Here is a 23,793-nt window from a genome sequence, read left to right as displayed (position 1 = left end):
GATGAAATTTAAGGGAGAAGTGTGTCTGTGTGTGAGATAGAGAGAGACAGACGAGCGGGATGCGATATGATGGTGTTGGAGCGCCCTCTATGAGTTCAGCGCGCCACTGTTCCCACTTTCTGACCGATGCACAAGAACTTTGTCCATTCACAACAGAGCTCCGATGCGTCATCATAGAAAACGGTAATAAGTAGGCTCTATTTTAATTAAAAAAAAAAAAAATATGGAACCTGGAGGAAATGCTTGGTGAGGTGAGTCGGTGACAATTAGAGCCACAAAATGGAAAAATTTTGAAAATGTATGAAAGTGAAACATCATCAGATGTAATATAAGTTAATTTAAAAAAAAAAAAAAAAAAAAAAAAAAAAAGTCATCGAACCGACGTTTTGGTGTCAAAAGTCCTCTTGTCCGAAAAAAACGCAATGCTACGTCCTCATTTCAGCGGGAGTCTGACATTCCTCCCTAAAAGACACTTACTTAGAAAATGGGTCCAGCGCTCGAAGAGGGGAGAAAGAAAGAGAGAGAGAGAGAGAGAGAGAGAGAGAGAAGGGGGGTGCCATTTCCTGAGTTATTTACTCTGAGCCAGATGATTACTTTTTTCGGAGGGGGGTTGGGGGGGGTGGGGGTGAAGGAGGGTGGACTGTAACATTGAATCAGTTACAGGTCGCTGTAGCTGGAGCGCAGTTGTGAGGGCGGTCGTGGATGCGGACAGAGGGTCGCGCATATGCTCTCAGCGCAGGATCTCGGAGGATTATAACCGCTGAAAAAGGACCCTCGCTGCGCCTTTGGGAGCGACCAATTCACTGTGGATATACTGACACGAAAGGAATATAAAGAGGGGATTAGGAAAAGGTAATTGAAAGGTCGATTGAAACTATTTTTCGCAGCCTTTTAGAAAGTTGTGTCGAGTAAAGCGCGAGAAATATGTGGTAGAATACATTTCGGTTAGTCTAGAGGGATTTTAATTGCAGATTTAATTAGGTTATCCAATTATTAGACTAAATGCCCTTTTCATTTTGCACCAGAAGTTTCTTAAACGTTCCATTCATAAATATTAAAACACTCTGCAAATTGTATGCATATTGGATTAGAAAAAGCATTATAACTTTTTTAGATTAGATTTTCTCTCCCTCGCGCACCATATGGTCTCACCACTGGACGCCGCGCGGGGTGATGTCGCTGACTCCGGCTGGATAAAAGCGCTCGGTTTCGGCCTCACAGCTGGAGGTGTCACCTCGAAGACAGAAGACAGCGCTGTGGGATGCTGCTTGGCACTTAATGGGAAACACATTGGAAATTGTACATCGCATTGTTTTCCCGGCTGTCCGTGGAATGTGAGGAATTAAAATGGAAAAATGGGAGCACTGGGAATCAGGCGGAATGGGGACTCGGAGCTGAAGCCGAATTGATTCAAGAGGGGGAGAGGAAGAAGAGCCGAGTGGAGCCACGGCGCATTCTTCACTAACAGACCCTGCTGTGTCACCAAGGAGTTACGTTCACAGCGGAATACAGCTTTTTGTTATAATTTCTGCAACATTCAGACAAAATACGTTTCAAGTGCATTGATGTTTGCACGATTGTAATGTCTAGACAGTGCCACGTTTTTCATGGAAATAAACTTTTTTTTTGACGTGGAACTGAAAGTTCAGACAAACCTTTATCATCTGTTGCGTGGCAGAGGATGCATTTGCTATCTGGCACATTTGTCGAATCGCTTGGTGGGAGAGCGGGGGAAATAAAAGACCAGGACATGCACACAGTCTGACTGCCACTCCAGGCTTAGTTAGATTTACGCGCAGTGGCTGGAGGATCCTCGCCAAGCTAAGGCAAAAAAAAAAAGAAAAGAAAAAGACAAATCCCCTTATTGAAATTGTTCGAGACAAGGCGTGTGCGCAAACACGCCAAAACGGATTAGGCATTTTGTCAACCGATTCCCACGCAAATGTGTACTTATGTGCAGGAGTGGGTGCGTTAATTATAGAGTTTAACAAACCCAGGTTGCCCATGGACAATTTGGTCCGTTTAGACTGAGCCAGAGCGGACAGCCACAGGAAACTGCGAGAGGGCCAGCACTTTTATTGTTTGGGGACGCTGCAGATAAACACTGAAGATACAGAACATCCATAAAGGGCCCAGAAAAACCGAACCTAAACCTCCGAGTCAAATGTAAAACAATTTCAAGTTGAATCACACCGAAGCAGAACTGATTTAGATTGAGATTTTATGAAGAGGAGCTGGGGGTTAAGACAAATAAAACGTTTAGAGGAGTTGCTGTCGCCTCTAAAACGACTGTGGCCCCTGGTGAGAACCCTGATCCACCATCAGACACGCAGACCAAGAAAGGATCGCTGCAAAACTAAACACGACATCATATCTGTGATGAATTGTGAGGACTTTGAGCTGAACCTGAGAATGTCTTCATTGGACATCAAGTGGATAGTTATTTAAACATTATTTTGTGACTAACAAAAAAGAAACACAGAAATGGGTAAATAATTCAAGCTTAAAAATCCACGTTTTGTCACTAAAACCAACTAAAAGTGGATTTTGCTCAACGAAAAGATACATTTTAGAGAAGCGACTGTTCAATCTGGAGGCGATAAAGTCCGAATACTTCATGGCCCCTAAAACGCGGACTGTGTCGCCCTCTACCGACACTTGGAGCGGTGCGCAGCGGCCAGAGAGGAGCTCCAGTCTGTGCTCTCTCCATACTGTAGATTTTTTTATTTATTTATTTATTTTATTTTTTTTAACGCAAATGAAATAACAGTCTCAGAGACTCAACCCTGCTCTAAAGATAAATAATGTTCTCCTGTAATGGATTACAGAACGATGCCGGTTCAGAACTAAAGCGTAAAATCATAACTGACCAGATCTCCTGCTGTGTGTGAAACATCAGGGTAACTACTGAGAAGTTAGGCCTCACACAACACTGAGGAGTCAATACTCCATTGAATTATTGATTAAATAGTATTGTTCTCAAACTGCGTAAAATGTGGAGACAGTGGTATCTTCTTTGATCAGGGAAAATCCAAAACGTGTTTACCTACTAAATAACTTTTGTCTTCACAGGAATGTCATTAGTCATGGAGGGGGTGAAGACGTGTGTCGTCTTTGGGGGTATTTGGCTGGCGCTGGTTTCAGGTAAATTTCAGATTAAGACAGGCCAAATGTTTTGTGTTTTCTCTGGCAGCTGCTCTAATGTTTGCAATACTGTCTCTCAGTTACCTGCGCACTGTCGCCGCCAACCATCGTGTCCAACCAGGAAGAGTTCGTCCTGCAGCCCAACTCCCTCTTTAACATAAGCTGCACCGGGAAAAGAAACGTGATCTGGGCCGATCCGCTGCCGGAGAACACCTTCGTTTATCCAGGATATTATACGGCGACGCTCTTCATTTACAACGCGACAGTGGAAAACACCGGCTACTACATGTGCGCCTACGAAACACAGGAGGGAGACCTGGACGATGAACAGGAAGAAGACAATGAGGCGGGAATATATGTGTTTGTTCCAGGTGAATATGTTTATGATATAGTCTGTCTTGGATGTTTAAAGGGCGGCCATGTAGTTCTTTCGCACGCCATGGTGTTAGAGGAAAAAGTAAATTGTAAATCATACAGTAATGTAATGTTTGGAAACACAGCGATATAAGATTGCTCATAAGATCAACTGTATAAGTTGAAGTGGCATGTTGGCGTGGTGGTCCAGTAGTTGTGTAGTTTCCTCTCAACATTAAGGTCATGAGTTCAATGCTCCTGCTTAGCTGAACCAAAGTGTGGAGGTGGTGTATTCTCCATCCCACCTCTCAGACATATGTGAAATCAATTGTTGATTCCAAATGTGAGAGTGTGCATGTTCTGTAATGGTGTCACACAAAGTGATAAATCAGGTGGATGGATGGACTTGTATGAGATGTTAGAAATCATTTCTTCTTACTAAAGTAAGAAGCAGGGAATACAAGTCAATAAATCAGGTTAAGAATATGTTATATAGTTGTGAAATTAAGTATAAGACTTTCTCTCTTTGCACACCCAGATCCCCACGCTTTGTTTGTCCCAGAGACGCCTGATAACCTGCTTGTTCCCATGGACTTGTCCGGAGTCGCCATCTCGTGCCGTGTGTCTCACCCCGATTCTCACGTCATCCTGAGGAGCGTCCCCAGTGGAGAGGAGATGTCCGCCTTCTACGACAACAAGATGGGCTTCTTCGGAAGCCTCTCTCCTGGCCAGTACCAGTGTGAAACCACCGTAAACGACCAGATGTTCAAAAGTGCCATTTATGCTGTGAAGATCGAGGGTATGTAAAGAAAAACATAGATGTAGCATGATATTGTCTAACACTATTATTGAGGACCAGGCTGTTGAGATTTTAAAAACTGCACAACTGGAAACACTCCCTGTTTACCACGAGAAGGCTCCAGGGTGATCTCACTGCATGAGAGCTGTCAAATTATGTCATGGCTCTCATGGGGGAGAGATGACTTAACATGCCTGTTTCCTGTTTTCACTCTGTGTGTGTGTGTGTGTGTGTGTGTGTGTGTGTGTGTGTGTGTGTGTGTGTGTGTGTGTGTGTGCGTGTGAGTGTGAGTGTGAGTGTGTAAGTGAGTGTGTGAGTAATGACTGAGCCACCTCTCTGATAAATGAGGTCATGGTAATCAAGTTGTCGTCCGTCTTGGGACTTGTGGGATGGCGGTGCTGATATCTGCTCTGTGGTGGTCGCTCTGCAGCCCTCGAGGAGGTGGAGGACTTCAGGGTGGAGGTCAAAGCCAGCGAGGAGACGGTGAGAGCTGGGCAGCCTTTCAACGTCACCTGCGTCGCTCCCTCCGGCTCGGGCTTCCAGCAGCAGTGGCTCCATCCTAAAAAACAGGCACGATGCAATCATTTTCCCTTCTGTGTTTTTTAAAAATATTTCAATTTAGTCTCCTTTATGGCTTCATCCGCCCGCCCTGTTGGTTTTGTGTTATTTCCTTCAACCCCTTGTCATATTTCCATGTCATTTCCAACCCAGCGGCACTGAGCCTTAAATAAGCGGATAATGGTTTTGGACCCAAACCTAGCAGCGGCAAGTGGAATATAGCTCGGAGGACGGCCCTTAGTGGTTGCAAAGTATGTGTTAGGAAAGCAGCAACTGACTGTTGTGTCTTCATTGGGAGGATGTCGGCCAAACAGCTCGCTGTGGCAGTTAACCCCAATGCGAGAGTTAAAGTTCAGGACAAATGGCTTGAGGGAAGGAGGTGGTTCAAAAGAAGGGGAAAGAAGAGGCTTGTAAATCCTTTGACCCCTGTGACCTTCAGACGTGCAGGACAGATGCTGTCTGCACATGACAAGCTGCTAAACATTTAATGCTTTTGAAGTGTTAGTTTCAAAGATCTGAGAGTTATGTTTACTTTCAGATTCTTAATCTGCGTTGCACGTTGTGGGTTTCTCTGCTCGGGATTCCTTTAAGCCGTTTTCCAGAGATGGACGAGGGCAGGAACGTAGGACTCTTGACTCCTGGTTTTGGTCTCAACTGCAATTACAGGCTTTTAAAAGGCTCTGTGATCCTGATTTATCTCCTGCGGCCTTGCTAGTGTTTTAACCATTCGCCTCCGGCAGCTTGACGCACAGACACAGACTGTACCTGTAAAATGGAAAAACACTGAGAGTTGCAATATTCAAATATCATATTACCAAGATTTCATTTTGATTCCGGTGAGTAGGATCTTAAAGCCATACTGTTCCTTTGTTCTTATAGGCTGTGGATGCAGTTCAGATGAAACAGACCCTTCCTGACCGGGTCATCTACACCCTCCGTTTCCCGCAAGCCGGCGCTCGGGACAGCGGCACCTATGAGTGCTCCATCACACACACTGTCAGCGGAGAGGTCAGAGTCAGCAGAGTGGCTGTCACCGTATTTGGTAAGTCCTCCTGGAAACCTTTCAACAGAACTCAAACCGCTGACTTCCAGTCACTTATATCATATATGTTTAATATTCTCATCATCATTCAGGTAAATTAGTCGTGGTTTCACATATGAATACAGGCTGCTTTTAAACGGTGTGTGGAAGTCATTTTCTACAATCCGAACATAAAGCTTCACCTCTGCTTTCAACATCAGCTACTGTGTTTTATGGGATGGCTTCAACAGATGTGTGTCAGGCCTTTATTTCACCTCGACCCCCACTGTCACTCTGCCTCCATCCCAGTCCTCAGTTTTAACTTGCTGAATCCGTTTCTTTATCCGTTTTCATCCAATTATTCTTTTCTTATTCTCCGTTTCTTGTTCAGAGGAGAAGTCCTTCGTGGCTCTGGACCACAGTGGGATCCTTGTGACGGAGTTTGTCAGCATTTTAGAGGAGACAGAGTTCACCATCCTCATTGATGCATACCCGGCCCCCAAAGTGACGTGGCTGAAAGACGGCAAAGCCCTAACGGGAAACTACTACGTCCTCACCATAACCAGCCACCTGGAGGGGAATCGGTGAGAACAGAGATGGTGTTTTACTATTAGTTTCATATGGGACACCTTTCAATCTCAGGTCTGTTACTAAATTTGAAGGTATAGCTTATAAGGCAGTAGCTTAGCAGAATTAGATGAGAGGATTGATATCAATATCATATCTGTACGCTGCATATGAAGCTAGAGTCAGAAGGAAATTAGGTTAGCTTTGCATAAAGACTGAAAACAGGGAAAACAGCCAGCCTGACTCTATTTTTCTAAGAAAAAAAACCTGACTTACCAATATCTCTAAAGCTTAACCCCTTTTATCTGGTTTCATGAAGTTAGTTCTCATAAGTTTAATCTCTACAAAAACATTAAAAATGAAGTATAAGAGAGCAATCTTTCCCTAGAAACTAGAACATGTCAATTTTAGTCTTTCAAATCAAATAAAAAACAAATCAGTGAAAAAGGTGCAGAGCTCGACTAACATTTTCTTTCAGATTTCCGTCTTTACGGTAAACTTGCTGGCTGCTGGCTATCGCTTAATATTTAGTGTACAGATGTGAGAGTAGTGTCAATCTTCTCATTTAACTTTCTGCAAGAAAGGAAATTTCCCAAAATGTCAATTGTTGTTTTAAATAACAAAGATATTTGCTAATTTCCTTCTTGCAGGTATCAGAGCATTCTGACGTTCCGGCAGCCTCTGGAGAAAGACAATGGAAATTATACCATCACAGCCCTGAGTGGCTCCCGCACCGCTCAGTTCTCCTTTATCCTTAAAGTGAAGGGTAAGACAGACGCACAGACACACCGACAGAATGTAAAGGATTTATGATCTGTGACTGAACACGGTTTGTGTCTTATTTTTCAGCCCCCACCGGACTGATGATCCCTCCATCCTCGGCCCCGGTGCTGCTGCCGGACGTGGAAGAGATGGTGGTTACCCTCCACTCTCCTTTTACTTTGACATGTCGCGGAGAGGCAAAGCTGGCTTGGGAAACTCCGCTCGATGTGCCCAAGGAAACGCAGGAGGACAGCAGCGGCCTGTTTGTCACCACCATCACTGTGTACAGTGCCTCGGCGCTGCACACAGGCTACTACACATGCTTCTACAGCAGAAATACCACAGAGGATGTAGAGGACAGCAGCATCTACATCTATGTGCCAGGTAATTAGTACGCAGCAAGCATGAGTCTTTTTATTTTTTGACTTAATTGTCTGATTTGTGAGACTTATTTTACACCAACAGACCCTGATGTTCCCTTCGTGCCTTCACCGGTCCCTTTTGGTAACCACGTCCTGTCTGACCACGAGGAAATGGAGATCCAGTGCCGAGTGTCTGATCCAAATGCTAACGTGACCCTGGTTAACGTTGACACGCAGCAGCCTGTGCCTTGTGTTTACGACAGCAAGAAGGGCGCTCTGGGAGTTTTCACTGCTGGGACCTACATCTGCAAGGCCCTCATAAACGGAGCGGAGCATGACAGCGGGGAATACATCGTCCACGGCTGGACAGGTGTGTGTTCCAGTGTCTGTTTGTAGAAATGGCACTTCACATTTCAGATCTGATCTGCCTCCATCATGTTTTCGTTGGTGGATCTGTGAAACAGGAAGTTTAACCTTGTCCATTGTTGTATCTCAGGTGGCGCTGCTCTGCATGTTGAGCTGACCACCAAAAGGACTGCCCTGCTGGTGGGAGACACCATCACTGTCACCTGTGTGGCCCGTGGATCTGAGATCCTGGAGGACCACTGGAAATACCCCGGCAAACTGGTGAGCGCTGGAGTCAGTCTGTGGCACAAAAGATGATTTGAACTTGACTGTATGTGTGTTTTAGTCGTAAACTGAAAGCACCTTTTATGTTTAACAGGCTAATCGTGCCATCAAAACAGTGCATGAGAATAAGAGGGATCAGGAGATCCTTTACACCCTGACAATCCCAAACGCCTCAACCAAAGACAGCGGCATCTACTCGTGCTCCATCACTGATATTATCACTAATGAGACCCAGATCAAACAAGTGGCTGTTCGAGTTTACGGTATAAAATCATACGGCATTCTTTCATAACGTCTACTTTCCTGTAGTGGTGGATCCTTGCTGATGATCTGTCGGCCTCTTTTCTTTTTTTAACAGCAACCAAGTTTATGTCCATCCAGCCGGAATTCAATGAATTTGAATCCGCAGAGCTGGATGAGGTCCGAGAGTTCAGGGCAGCGATCAGCTCCTTCCCCAGCGCTCGCGTCACCTGGCTCAAAGACGGCGTCCTGCTCAGTGACGTGACAGCAGAGATCTCCACCAGCCTCCGGCAGATCAGCGAGACCAGGTGAGCCTCTCGCTAATGACAACCTCAAAGTAACATTCCCACACATCAGCCGGGCCTCTAATTAGGCTTTTAGTGCAATTGTTAGCATTTACTGCTGTGTGGTTGTTGTAACTCCTGCTGCTGTTGTTCTGTGCAGTTATGCCAGCGTTCTCACCCTGATCCGGGCCAAGGAGGAGGACAGTGGGAACTACACCATCCGAGTGGAGAATGGCAACCAAAGTCGTGATGTCAGCTTAATCCTGGAGGTCAAAGGTCAGGGAAAGGAATGCCCAGAGCCATTCATTACCTTTATGTCCTTTGATATTGCTTTGACAACCTTTTAGCCTCAGTTACAGTCGTTCGCTCACGTTTTTACACACACACACACACACACACACACACACACACACACACACACACACACACACACACACGGCTGTGCTCACCTCGTCTGCACTGCGTTACAGTGCCTGCAGTCATTGTGGACCTGATGGACATCCACCACGGCTCAGCCACAGGCCAGTCTGTGGTGTGCATCACCAGAGGGCAGCCCACTCCTGTGGTGGAGTGGTTCATCTGCAAGAACATCAAACAGTAAGTTCAGTTTTCTTTAATATATTATTCATGAATGTTTCTGGAGTTCTTTTAGGGATTTGATTCTTTTATCTTCCCGTCCAGTTGTGCCAATGACTCGTCGTCTTGGGTGGCCCTCCCTGCCAACTCCACGGAGATCACAATGGACTCGCACATGGATGAAGACAGCAACATGGAGAGCCAGGTCATGTTTGGTCATCTGGAGAGCACACTGGCGGTGCGCTGCCTGGCCAAGAATGAGATGGCCGTCGTCAGCAGGGAGGTCAAACTGGTGTCCAACGGTAAGAACACACAAACGCGTCTTATCACATCCTCTGAACTGACTTTCCTTTTTTTTTGTTTTTTTTACTTAGCTTTGAATTGACATTTGATGTTGTTGTTTCCGCCTTGTTTCCTCTAAAGTTCCTTTCCAACACTCGGGGTGTGACAGGCTTTGTGAGCAACTGTGCTCGGGGCTGGTTAGTGCTGTCAGTGTTGAAGCAGCTGTCAGCTGATGAGTTTGTACTGAGACAGCTGATAGCAGGCTATGACAGCTAAGAGATCGTTAGGCCTTTTGGTCCTTCCAGATGAGCTTTACAGCCCCCATCCTCATACCCCTCCTCCCCCTACACCAATGCCTGGTCTCCCCATCCCCCACTTCCATGTTATCTTCCCAGCTTCTTGACACCTTGTGGATTAACTGTCTCTTAAACCTAACTGGACATTTCTAATGAAACACATACAGTGTATTTCATTGCAAGCATTTCAGCTGTTCTGTGTGTTCTCCATCTAACATGTGCAACCGCTGGCTCTCCTCCCGAACAGGTCCTCACCCCGAGCTGACTGTAGCCGCTGCTGTGCTGGTGCTCCTGGTCATTGTCATCATCTCACTCATTGTCTTGGTTGTTATCTGGAAACAGGTACTGTTGGCATCATTTGGCATTTATTTCCCACCTCTCACCTGCTCACCCATTTCACTCACCCGTTTCTTCTCGTCAGCTTTTACATTAAATATAAAAGTGTTGAAAAACTTGTTTTAGGAGAAAGATCATCTTTGTCAGATCAGGTTGGATTTTTATGATGTTTTCAGATGAGATATTAGTCTTAACATGAGATATGAGCAGCCTTGTATTTCTACATTTCTAATGGGCACCATGTTTGATTTGCTGCTCTGCCTGGATAAAAGGTGGTACACTCACATGCAGGGTATTTTGGTTTTCCAGCGAGTAGCTTAAAAATGTTCCTAAAACTAACAAGCCAATAAATAAAAGTACATTTGTGGTTGTATTTTAAAAGAACAAGAGCAAATTGCTGTTATATCAAGTGGTCTAAATAAGAGATCCTTAAACAATCAGCCTTGACTGTATGCAGGTTAATTGATAAGTTTTCATTTATTCTCTATCTTCCAGAAGCCACGGTATGAGATCCGCTGGAGGGTCATAGAGTCTGTGAGCCCAGACGGCCATGAATACATCTACGTAGATCCCATGCAGCTTCCCTATGACTCCAAATGGGAGTTTCCCCGTGACAGACTTGTGCTCGGTGAGCTGACCATCATTTTCAATATGCTAACACTGTGGTCTGGTGCCTGTGGCTTTGCGGCTGCCCCTGCACGGATGCTCCAGCCGGGATGTCTCCCTGTCTCTGAAATGAGGCTGTGATAAATGAATCTGGCTCGAGCACTGAGGTTTTGCTGAATGAGATTCGGTTTGACTCAGTGATCAAGGGGGACATTGAGCCATTGAAGGAGTCACAGATGAGAAAGCAGAAGCATCCAAAGTGCATGGACGTGTTTGTGCAGTTTCTTTTTTTTTTTTACTCCCAGATAATTGATCCTGTGTCTTCTTGTGTTTTTCAGGTCGTATCCTGGGCTCTGGAGCCTTTGGAAAGGTGGTAGAAGGCACCGCCTACGGACTCAGCTGCTCCCAACCTGTCATGAAGGTGGCAGTGAAAATGCTGAAACGTGAGTTCCAACAATTGACATTTAAGCCCTGGTGCTACCAATCAATGATATGTTACTACTGACATGCACTAGGTATCAGAACTGGTTAAAAGATGGCAACAAATTGTTTCTACTGCAAGTCATATATACATAAATTAGAGGTTTTCAAACTGTAAAGTGAAGCATATAAACACAATGAGCAGCTGCAGCAGCAACACTGGCAAATTATAAAATTTTATCTCAAAGGTGGCTTAGAATTGTTATATTTTAAAGATTTCTTTAATTTCAGAGTAAAACAGTGATACTTTATTGATCCAGTGATAGCAGCGTGCTAATAGCTTATATATGGTATACTTTTAGCAGTGCCAAATGTATAGTGTCAGGGGCTTTAATGGAGGGAGGCTGTGGCTCAGATGGTAGAGTGGGTTGCACACTAATCAGAAGGTTGGTGGCTCAATCCCCAGCTCCTCCTGTCCACATGCCTAAGTGTCCTTGAGCAAGACACTGAACCCTAAGTTGCTCCCGATGGTGAACCATCGGTGTGTGAATGTGCTCCTGATGGCAGCACCTTGCATGGTGATCTGTCTCATTAGTGTGTGAATGGGTGAATGGAAAAAAAACATGTTAAAGCGCTTTGAGACCAAAAGGTGATAAAGCACGATACAAGTACAGACCATTTAATGATAAATTAATAAGCTTATAAAACGCTAGTAATAAATTCAGTCAGTCGCACAAAATATTATTAGGCCTGCTAAAGTATTCAATTGTACTGAAAGATTAGAAAAGACAAGAAGTCTGGTCTCCCCACCAGTCAGTTACAACTGAGGAAACCTCTTGGATGAGAGATGAAACATCTTCAAGAATCTGCTAGTCCAGTTTCCTCCGGATAACACGTAGATTAACGGATACATGACGATGTAGCAACACTTCATCTGACATCTGATTTTCTTTGTTGCAGCACCTAATACTTGTGGGGGCAACAGTAGTAAAGTGGAAATAGTGATGCAAAGGAAAATATGAAAGAATTTACCCATAGAGAAAAGAAAGAAGGTGTGTGATTGGTTGGCTTGTTGGCGGTTTCATTGGTTGTAGTGATAGTCACGGCAGCTGTATCTTCTTTCAGCCACAGCACGCTCCAGTGAGAAACAGGCCCTGATGTCTGAACTGAAGATCATGACTCATCTTGGACCCCATCTCAACATTGTCAACCTCCTGGGAGCGTGCACCAAGTCAGGTGAATAGCACACTCAAATCTGGAAACATAAAGACACACACACACACTCACAACACATAGAGTATAGTAACAGTTTAGTTGGCCATTGTTGCCTCTACCATGCAATTTCGTCACCACTTTACAAAGACAAACACAATAGTACCCTGATTCATGTGCACACACACGCAACACGGATTGAGATTTGGCAGTTGTAGACATTTAAAACTCCTGACAGCCCAAAAAGATTGAAAGTCATGCCCCAGCTCTCTGTGGGTGTGGTATTTTAATAGGCTTTTTATGGGAAACTGGAGGCTTACCCTCTTGACTGTGCTTTTAGCCTTTACGAGCCTGATAAGATTAGCCTGCAGACTGACGCCGATGCACGACTTTATCTGCCGTGTTGCTCCCAGGCCCTATCTACATTATCACCGAGTACTGCTTCTACGGGGACCTGGTCAACTATCTGCACAAGAACAGGGAGAACTTCCTCAGCCTGAGCCCGGAGAAAAATAAAAAGGAGCTGGATATCTTTGGGATCAACCCTGCAGATGAGAGCAGCAGGAGGTACAACACAGTTTATATTTCTAAGCATAAATTATCTTTTTTATTTCCTGACATAAAATATATATATTTTTTAAAGTAATTTTTAGGGGGAAAACATTTTTTAATTGTAATTCAGACACTAATGGTTGGAAAAGGCCAAAAAAACCGCATATCTAAGTGTACATTTTACAATCCCAAACACCCATTTGCAGCCATACACACTCACTTTCTCCCTCCACGCCTAATCGGTAACTCTATCGCCATTTTGTCCGTGGTCGAGGAGATTTTCTGGCGTCTTCACCTAATCAGATCGCAGTCTGAAGTGGTTTCAGCTTTCAGCTTAATGTAATTACCACGGAGATACCTGTTAATTGTGTCCACCCAAATGTTCATGGTGAAACAGCAGCCCCCCATCTCTGTCTCTCTTTCTCTCTCTGTGTTGATGGATTCCAAATGACCTTAACATGATTTCATCCTGGCTACCATGTAAGCCGCAACCACATCTTCCTCCAACCTCAGCCAGAGGGAGAGGATTTAAGGACACACACACACACACACACACACACACACACACGCACACACGGACGTAGACATAATGGGGGACTGACTGTAATATATTTAATGTATTCTCACTGTAGGTCACCTGGTTTATTAGTCCCACGTCCTGTCATCACTAACGACACACCTCTCTTGTCTTTGCACAGTTATGTGATCCTGTCTTTCGAGAGCAAAGCGGACTACATGGATATGAAGCAGGGTGACAACACTCAGTACGTGCCCATGCTGGAGATGAGCAACACCTCTAAGTACTCAGACATCCAGAGGTCAAACTATGACCACCCACCCTCGCAGAAAGGCTCCAGTGGTACGCCCCCCCCCCCCCCCATCCTCCCTCTCACTCTGTCCTTTTTGGTGTGCTACTTGTTCGGCCTTGGTGTTGTGTTTGACTTGGAACCGGTTGAGGGGGTACACCAGAATTTAGGACTGGCACCGTCCTGTAATTACAGCGGATAATTGTAGCACACGCATAATAATGCCCGGTTTCTCCCTGCCATTAGTAAAAGCCAGGTTTGAGCCGGCTGTACTATATTTACAATACATTATGAACATGTGCTCATGGTGTGTTTGTGTGTGTGTTTCCTTAAACCAGAGTGTGAGATGGACAACCTGTTGTCGGATGACATGAACGAAGGTCTCTCCACCACTGACCTGCTCAGCTTTACCTACCAGGTAGCCAAAGGCATGGAGTTCCTCGCCTCCAAAAATGTAAGTTTGAGCAAATAGTGTGTGATTTTGTGATGTGTCCTATACAATGACACTCATGCCTAAAGAGCGGGGAAGTTGGCGGTGGTGTGATAAGCAATCCCATGAAGGCTGCTGAGCCCACTCAGGATAGAAGCCAAGGGGCTGAATATAGTAGCAGCACAGTCAGGGCTAGAATTACCAGGCAGGGACACACGCAGCAGCTCCAAGCTATTCATTCAGCTTCATAGTTATTATCCCTAAATATCCAGTGGTCACAGCCATCCCTCCAACTGGCATGTTTACACAAAGACTATGCTTTATAAAGCAAAAATGAAACGGCATTAAAAATGAACCCGGCTGAAATGAAATACACACAGAAATAGATGTAGCCAGTCGCCGTGGGAGCAGAATGGGCTCGAGAATAGATGCAAGTGAGAATTGAAAACAACTGTATATCATGCAACAAGCTGTGAATCCACTTTGCTTATGTTTTTTCTTTTTACAGTGTGTACATCGGGACCTCGCAGCCAGGAATGTCCTTCTCTCTCAGGGCAAGATAGTTAAGATCTGTGACTTCGGACTGGCCAGAGACATCATGCATGATAACAACTACGTCTCCAAAGGGAGCGTAAGTCTCTCTGCTTTATCCCTAAATATGCTTTTTCACAAGGGGTTTCCAATGATGTCTAACATTTCCTCTCTGTCATCACACAGACTTTTCTGCCAGTGAAGTGGATGGCACCTGAGAGTATTTTCGACAACCTGTATACCAGCCTGAGCGATGTTTGGTCCTATGGCATCCTCCTCTGGGAGATATTCTCTTTAGGTGAGCCCTTGCAGCTTTCTGTTAGAGAAACAGAACTCCCTGAGGTCAGAATCGGTGGATGAACTTGTGTCTTTGTCTGAAGGTGGCACTCCGTACCCAGGCATGGTGGTGGACTCCAGCTTCTACAACAAGATCAAGAGCGGATACAGGATGTCGAAACCGGAGCACGCACCTCATGACGTGTACGTGGTGGTTATACAATCGCCGTGTATTACCTCAAGCTTCCCTCACATCACATGAGGAATGCATCAGGCTGGAAACTCAGAACCGTTTGTTTCTGAGCTGTGATATACGTTGGCTGATGGCAGTCATGGCTAAAATTACAAGGTGCAGGACAGCTCCTACGGTTTCTATAGTAACATCGCCTGTTTGTTTTACTTCTTCAGGTATGAGATGATGATGAAGTGCTGGAACACTGAGCCCGAGAAGAGGCCTTCTTTCCTGGGTCTAAGTGAAACTGTAGCTTCTCTGCTGCCCTCCAGCTTCAAAAGAGTGAGTCTCCTTGTGTCCTCACCTCACCTCTGTGCACTCTTAACACCTGCTTTTTAAATTCACCACCAATCACTCCTGACCTCACGGTTGGACCTGCACATTCTGTTCCTCTCTTTATTTAGTTTATTTTCTGGCTGTTTATGAGCTTTTTAGTTGTCATTTTGCCAAGCAAAGTACAGGTTGAAAATAATTTAAATACACTCTTAACATAGCTGTTCATTTAAAACCCCTGCCACTTCCTTTGCGAGTGCATCAGGAGTGTTTCTGCCGGCGCACTGCGTTTCTGTAAAACAAGGACCGACAAGTGATTAGAGTGCAAATGCAGCAGCTGGATGTCGGAGTGGCTGGTCTGAGTCTGGGTAATGACGCAGCCCCAGTTCTCGCCTCCACCGCCCAGCCTTAATTACCCCATTAAACTACACACCACACATGGCACATCAAAACAGCTTCACCTCTGCCTTCCTCACAGCTTTTAATGGCTGGCGGCTGAGGAGGAACCAGCTCTCATTTTAGCACCTTGGGCTGTGATTTTCAGCTTGGGTCACACCATCCAGCTGGCGACACAACTAGTGATCACACATGCCACAATGCCCCATTCCTGTTGCGTTAGAGATTTACTTATTCTGTGCTTATACTTCCACACATCTTCCATTATTATTGCTTTCTGTGCAGCAAGTTAAATGTGATATCGTTTGTGTTTCCACCATCTATCAGCATCTAATTCTGATCTGTTTTGTGCAGCATTATGAGAAGGTGAACCATGAGTTCCTGAAGAGTGACCACCCCGCTGTGACGCGGGTGTGTTTGGAAAATGACGAGGACTACATCGGCATCACGTACAAGAACCAGGGCAAGCTGAAGGACAGGGAGAGCGGCTTCGACGAGCAGCGGCTGAGCTCTGACAGCGGCTACATCATTCCCCTCCCCGACCTGGACCCGATTTCTGACGAAGAATACGGAAAGAGGAACAGACACAGGTAAATGGACCAGTCATGTACTTCTACTACAGTCCACTGTATTGCAACACAGACAGTGATAACGTGTTATTCGTGGCCCCTGCAGCTCTCAAACGTCTGAAGAGAGCGCCATTGAGACGGGCTCCAGCAGCTCCACCTTCGCCAAGCGTGAGGGTGAGACCCTGGAGGACATCACGCTGCTGGACGAGATGTGTCTGGACTGTAGTGACCTGGTGGAGGACAGCTTTCTGTGACAACTGCCCAGCCTGTGGAGGAGCGGGAGCAGTAAAGAAGAGGGGTGTAAGGACACGGGAAACTAAAGAGAGACCTGTAAATCAACCAAAGACTTTGTGGTCGACCCTCTAGCCCCACCACCCCTCTTCTCCATTGCCCTTTCAGAAGACGGAGCAAAACCACTTCACTGTCTGGATGAGTCTGTGGCGACGTACGGTACGACCATCTCTTATCCCAGGACAGTTCCCCCTGCTGGGTTGGAGGAGCGGTGATTAAAACGTGACTCAAAGACAGGACTCAAAGAACCACTGAGCCTGTGTGTGTTTAAGTCTTTAATTTGCTGAGCTTTATTCTATCGGGCATTTTTTTTCACAGCAATATAAGCAAGAAGGGACGAAATAAACATGTTGGTCAGCAACTCTAAAGGAATGCCAAATGATGTCATCCATGTGATGTATATCTAACCACTACAGATGCACTATTTAAACTAGATGATTCCAATATTAGCAACAGCATTGGCAGGTCAACTCACTCCACACTCACCTGCTGCAAGAGAAGGACCTGATGCTGGCACAATCAATAGCAATACTTGGATTTAAAAGCACAACATTTGGACTATGTGCATTTTTTTTTTTTTGTATATGACCATATAATGTCTTCAGTGGTTACGTACGTGCACGTAATTCAAATTTATTTTTTTACTTCATCATTATGTAAACATGTATTATTTGTGAATACCGAGTAAATATCGACCATAGCTGTTTGAATGGTTGTGAGAAAAGGCTTCTGAGATGTGTGCGTCTTTGCATTGTCTTTCCTTTTTTGCCCGAAAAATACAAAAGCATTAAGTCCTCAAATGTTATACCTGGTAAAGACCTCAGTGGTGGGTTTTATCAAACAAAGTGTGATTGTAATGTAAATAGCTCCAGAGTTGTTTTATAAGAGAGAATTATTGGGATATCACTTAAATATTTTATGTGAGCACATATCAAGTTTCTGCACCCTTATCTGCCCTTTGTGAAGCCACAGCTTTTGACAAATCATCACAAAACATTAACAACAAAATCAACAAGAAAACATCATAATGGACAACAAAGTCTTTGACAGTATATCCAGATCAGAACATTGATTAAGAAATACTCATATTTTCATATGTTAGTGACATATGATGTATAGCATTGGTCAATTTAGCACCTACAATTAAGGAATCAAAGAAAAGTTCATCATATCAGTAAACGTGTCAGTATGGCCCAAAAAATATTTTATCTATTAACATTGCTTAACCAGGAGGTTGTGTTCCCTTGTCTCATATTGTATCTATTGTCCTGAAGTCTATTAGCAGGTTCCAGTTATATTATGACACCAGATGACCTAGAGATTGATGTCGATCTGATGTCATACATCAGCTGTCCGTCGACTCTTCATATGAAACCCTCGGTATCTTCCTGCTGCTGTGCCAGCTGTACCACTGCCTCTTCCCGTCGACTGTGATATAAACCGCAAGTAATTGTTGCACTTTTCCTATTTTTTCCATTTTGTTTTGGATGTTGCTGAGAAATTAGGCAGGCTGGACAAAAAGAAAAAAGAAAGAACAGTCTTGCTTTGGATGTGAATGTTTGTGCCGCAGATGAGTGATGTGTTGTTGACGGTACCCTATCTGTAATTATAGGTAATCACACCCAATATCATGATTTATTACTATGTTCCATTATTTTACATCATGTACATTCAGATGATTTATATTTCAATAAATGATTTATAATGTGTAAAAAAAAAAAATACCATGCCCCGTTGTTCTCTGTGATTTTAAAGTATTTCTCATTTAAAATGAACTAACAGTGGTAATATAAAATGATTTATGAGGTGCTTGTCTGTATGGAAATGGGCAAATAGACAAATAAAAAGAATGTGTTGTTAGTTTTTGTCCACAAAGATATTCCATGCAATGAAAAATGCAGTGTTCCTGGACAAAAAGAATGAAAATACAAAGATGAATAGATATAGATGAATGAGAATCATTTTAGTTATCTGACAGTGTAATATATTGGTACAAAAGACTAGAATTTAATCACAAAAGAGAAGACACAGAAATGCCTTTTCCAGCCAGTGGGGGTAGACATACCCATGTCCGTGTACTTAAGGAAAATTCTACTACACTCTATCACAAGTAAAAAAAAAAATTCAGTTTAAGGTAAGTATCAAAATTTAAAGTACTTGTTCAACTGGGATTGACATTAATATACTGTATCTGATAGTATCAAAGTATAATACTAATGCATGATTTGGAAACAGCATTTTACAGTTGTAAGTATAATAATGTTTTAAAGCATAATCATTTATGTGTAGCTGTCACAGAAATGTGTAATTTGTTGTTTTATTTTGGTGGAGTCTATAGTGTCATTAATATTTCCCATAGTTTTTAACAGCCAATCAAAGAAGACTGAGAGTTGATTGACTTTAGCTGCAACTAAATGATACTTTTCTGCATAGCATCACAAGCCAAAAAGGCAGAGAATCACAGTTTTACAATACAATGAATTACGTCTTAACATATCAAGTGTTTTTGTTTAATGTCAAATCTGAAACATTAGATGTTAGATAGTGAAGTATTTATATGGCCTATGTAGTTTTTCTCTGAAATAAAATGGAAATACTTGTGTCATGTACAAGTATTTTAAATCTGTACAGTGCAATTTGGAGCAAATGTACTTATTTTCCAACACAATTATTCAAAAATATAATTATTTACAATAAAACAAAATGCTGTAATATCACAGACTATCAAATATTAATAATCTTTGACTTCATGCAGTACGTGGAGCTGTCTGACCAAATGTAGTCTGAAAAGCTGCCACCGGGGGGCAATATTCTCTGCATGTGGTTGTCAATTGCCTTGCCAATAAACTACAAAAATGATAAAGCTGTAAGTCATATAATGTGCTGCTCAGTTTTCTCAATGTCAGGGTTTTGAGGATGGTTTGTGTGGCTGCATGTTGAAATTCTGTTGTATTTGCTGACTAACTTTGAGCATTAGCGGTCGCTGCTTCATAGCTCCACTAGAGGGAGGTAGTATCCAGATAATGCTCAATGCCTTCAAGGTGGGAGAGAAAATGGGAGAAAGGGAAGGTGAGCATGATGAAGAGGTGTAGCTGATGATCTGAGCCTGCAGACATGGGTGGACCCCCATGATCCAGACATGCCCTCCTGAGGTTTACCACTGTGTGGCCTGAGGAAGATAGACAGATAGATAGCTAGTTAGATAGATAGATAGATAGATAGATAGATAGATAGATAGATAGATAGATAGATAGATAGATAGATAGATAGATAGATAGATAGATAGATAGATAGATAGATAGATAGATAGATAGATACATACATACATAGATACATAGATAGATAGATACATAGATACATAGATAGATAGAGGAAAAGCAATAAAACAACAGAGTAAAAAATATAAAATATAAAAATGCATAATATATACAATAAAATAGAATAATATTAAATTAAATTAGGTGATAAATTGTCCAGTCTTATTGCAGTGGGCAGGAATGATCTCCTGTATCTGTCCTTGTGACAGCGGAGCTGGAGGAATCTTTTGGAGAACGTCCTCCTCTGTCCCTGCAGCAGGTGGTGGAGAGGGTGGACCGGATTATCCAATATGGATAACAGTTTGTTCAGCGTCCTCCTCTCCACCACCTTTTCCAGACTGTCCAGTTCGCAGCCAATGATGGAGCCGGCCTTCTTCACCAGCTTGTTAAGTCTGTTGGTGTCTCCGGCTCCAATGCTGCTCCCCCAGCAGACCACAGTGAAGTACAGTTCACTGGCCACAACAGATGGTAGAACATCTCCAACATCTCGCTGCACACGTTGAAGGATTGAAGTTTCCTCAAGAAAAAGAGTCGACTCATCCCCTTCTTGTAGACGGCGTTGATGTTGGTCTTCCAGTTCAGTCTGTTGTCATGGAGACACCAGGTACTTGTACTCCTCAACCATGTCCACCTCCTCTCCCAGGACTCTCAGCGGTTGTGGAGCCGTCGTCTTCCTCCTGAAGTCGACCACCATCTCTCTGGTCTTCACGTTCAGAAGCAGCTGATTCCTACCTGCTCACTCCACAAAGTCCTCCACTACTGCCCTGTACTCCTCCTCCCGTCCATCCCTTATACACCCAACCACTCAGAGAACTTCTGCAGGTGGCATGACTCCAAGTTGTACTGGAAGTCAGTGGTGTATAAGGTGAACAGGAAGGGAGACAGAACAGTTCCCTGTGGAGCTCCAGCACCACTGACCACTGCATCAGACAGCACACCGCCCAGACGGACAAAGTGTGGTCTACCTTTCAGGTAGTCAGTGATGATGCATGAGGAGGGTGCAGCTGTCTGTGGCATCAGTGCACCAGCTAAGATGCACATGCAATTCATTTAAAATCATGTCATAAGACCAACCTTTCAACAGCTTTAACTTAATCAATTCTGTTAGCAGTCATGCTGTTTTACAGCAACTTTATTTTTTATAAAGCAATAAATTACATCATGTTAATTAAAAAAAAAAAAAAAAGTGAAATAACATGATAAATACTTGCTGTTTCAGAGTGCATTCATCAGTCACTCCTGAACTATTATTTTATAACTTTATAACCCACATCTGCACACTTATAAGGCATTAACAACAACAAAAACAACAAAATGTTCCCCTTGTTTGTCCAACAAATGCAGCCTTGTTTTGCTGGTTTTGCTTTGTTCCTCTGCTCAAACTGTCAAACCCTGAAGGCAGAGCTGTGCTAGCACACAACAGGGTCAATATCGGTTCCAAGCCACAGCTGCAACGTCAAGAGGAGTTTGCAAAGGAGTTTCTACTGGATGGACAAATGGTGATACTCAGAAGAGCTGTGCTTTGGGCTGTCCTTCGAGCTAAGGACCAATAGTTTGTTTGCATGCAGATTTCATGCTGCAGAAGTAAACTAGTGCAGGAAACAGGGATTTTTTTTTTTTTAATGTATTTATGACAAGCACACTTGTCCCAAAAATAATGAAAAGAACCTTCACATCTTGCATTCAGTGATATAACTGAGGGAGTCTGTAAATGTTAGACATGAACTGCTTTCTCTCAGCAGGGGTTTGCCAAAAGAAATAATACATTTTCATTAAAACCACTTAAATTCAAATAACGTCAGGATTCTAATATATTCTAAGATAGTATTCTAAGTTATACTTTTATTTGAAGAGAAGTAACTGTGCCCTGATCTCCATGTGGCTTGTTTCCTCACTTGCGCTCTGCTAGGATGGTACAAGATTGGATCAGTGGGAGGGACGCTCTTCCTGTGATTGGTTGTTACATTGCAGCAGGGTCAAGGTTATGGCTAGGATTAGGGAGAGGGTTCGGGACCAGTTAAATAACCCATCACAGTGAGTGGTAGCTAGCTGGGTCAACTGATCCAAACAAGAGACTGACAAGGTCACAGAGCTATTCCACTAGTGTGTCTAAAAACTGTGAATTTGTGGAAAGGAAAACCATTTATTTTAGACCCTTGGTGATACCAGCTACAACACCCAACAAAAACACACATAGTCATCTCTCCCTCAGAGGACATTATATTTTCATTTATCTCCTGGGGATGTACCCCAACAATAACCACAGCCTTCCTGACCATAACACTAATTCTGATGTACAAAGCGATGATGTACCTTGTGGGGATTTGCTTTTGTCCCTAAAAGGGAGGAGAGTTCCCACAAGACTGCAGATTTATGTCCTCACAACATGAGTATTACTCATTACACATACAGACACATGCAGTATACTTGCAGTTAATGTGAAGATAATCTACCAAACAATCTCACGTAACAGATGTACAAATGTGAAATGATAAACATCTTGCTGAGGGAACGACCCAAAGACACACATTATTGATTGTGTCAACACTTGCTTATTTATGAAGTGATGTGACGTGCTGCTGATATCTTTCACACTGTTTTTCTTGCATTCAAAGAGACACTCGGAAGAGTTGGCGACCTGCCAAAATGTGTCGGAGGGGGTACACTCAAACTCATACCATAAAAATAAAAAAAACTACTGTTGGGCAAGTTAGCGTGCAGCAATATGTAACACATTATTTGACAGTTGTCGACCATTTACCTCTCCATACGAACAATTCATCACTTTGAGTTGGTAAAGCAGGGCTGAAAAGCACATTCAGCGCGTCGTAAACAAGCCAATAACATGTGGTGGCGGTGCATCGACCAAATGCTTTAAAAACCAAATGACACTAGATTTGATTTAGAATGACAAATAAAGATCTCTTTTAACAATAGGGAGAGACTCAGTGAGACCTTACCAGATCATAAGTCATGAAAGAGATTGAGGGAAATTTGATTGTATCGTGTTTTACTGTGCGAGAGTGAGAGGGAATCTGATTTTGATATATTTGGCTGCGCGAGTGAGTGTGAGACAATTAGATTAGTAATCTCTTTGGTTTGTTTGATATGTAACATCAGTCTCCTTGGTGAAATCCGACGCCTTGTTGCCGTCCGTGCGGTCTCCATCCTCCGCTCCTAGGGGAGAGCTGGTCTACGAGCGATTCAGGGTTTGGACAGATATGTTGTAAAACTGAATTGTCTCTTGGCAGCCTTGTGTCCCCTCGGCCGGTGTCTCGTTTCAAGGTTTTACTCGGAGGGACCTGCCCTGTATGTGCTTCCCAGGCTTTTTTTTTAACAAGAGGGGGAATCATATCTAGATTAAAACACCATCCCTGTAAGAGATATTGCCATTGATTTGTCACACTAGGACGGGAAAATAAACAGCAATCATTTTACATAAACAGTACTTTTAGCATAAGCTCCTAAAAAGACCCCCACAAACTGAATACAGTTGCTGTATATGCTGTAAAGACCAAAGAAAAACATTGATCAAAATCTCTAATTTATAGCTGTAATAACATTGGCCCAGTTGTTGGGAACTTGCTGCAAGCCAGGAAAACATGCTAACTCATGACTATGAGAGTTTGCTTTCTGGAATCATATGAGAAGGCTCCAGGCTGGCACAGCAC

General features: G+C 43.5%; 1 protein-coding gene across 1 annotated transcript; it reads left to right on the top strand.

Moving 5' to 3' along the window:
• The first annotated feature begins 663 nt into the window (after positions 1-663).
• On the top strand, positions 664-18,527 carry pdgfra (platelet-derived growth factor receptor, alpha polypeptide). Its single transcript, XM_069150696.1, has 29 exons — positions 664-852; positions 3,073-3,144; positions 3,225-3,515; positions 4,037-4,297; positions 4,728-4,867; positions 5,735-5,897; positions 6,268-6,460; positions 7,094-7,209; positions 7,293-7,589; positions 7,671-7,937; positions 8,064-8,194; positions 8,292-8,460; positions 8,556-8,745; positions 8,882-8,997; positions 9,192-9,318; positions 9,403-9,599; positions 10,123-10,217; positions 10,707-10,839; positions 11,156-11,260; positions 12,363-12,473; positions 12,863-13,016; positions 13,700-13,860; positions 14,146-14,261; positions 14,746-14,868; positions 14,955-15,066; positions 15,149-15,248; positions 15,453-15,558; positions 16,300-16,535; positions 16,621-18,527. The coding sequence occupies exons 2-29, from the start codon at positions 3,075-3,077 to the stop codon at positions 16,766-16,768; spliced, it is 4,428 nt and encodes a 1,475-aa protein (XP_069006797.1). The 5' UTR covers positions 664-852; positions 3,073-3,074; the 3' UTR covers positions 16,769-18,527.
• Positions 18,528-23,793: the final 5,266 nt, after the last annotated feature.

This window comes from Embiotoca jacksoni, unplaced genomic scaffold (genome assembly GCF_022577435.1).
Source record: "Embiotoca jacksoni isolate LCO1_2020_lvr unplaced genomic scaffold, fEmbJac1.0.p SCAF_16, whole genome shotgun sequence".
Lineage (NCBI taxonomy): Eukaryota > Metazoa > Chordata > Actinopteri > Embiotocidae > Embiotoca > Embiotoca jacksoni.
Note: the sequence above shows the minus strand (reverse complement) of the source record. Positions and strands in the feature narration are given on the sequence as shown.

Excerpts from the sequence above, each read along its gene's own strand:
- pdgfra (XM_069150696.1), top strand. The coding sequence starts at position 3,075 with ATGTCATTAGTCATGGAGGGGGTGAAGACGTGTGTCGTCTTTGGGGGT. Across the intron at positions 9,600-10,122 it reads GGTCAAACTGGTGTCCAACG|GTCCTCACCCCGAGCTGACT; the intron begins GTAAGAACACAC and ends CCTCCCGAACAG. Across the intron at positions 12,474-12,862 it reads GGGAGCGTGCACCAAGTCAG|GCCCTATCTACATTATCACC; the intron begins GTGAATAGCACA and ends TGTTGCTCCCAG.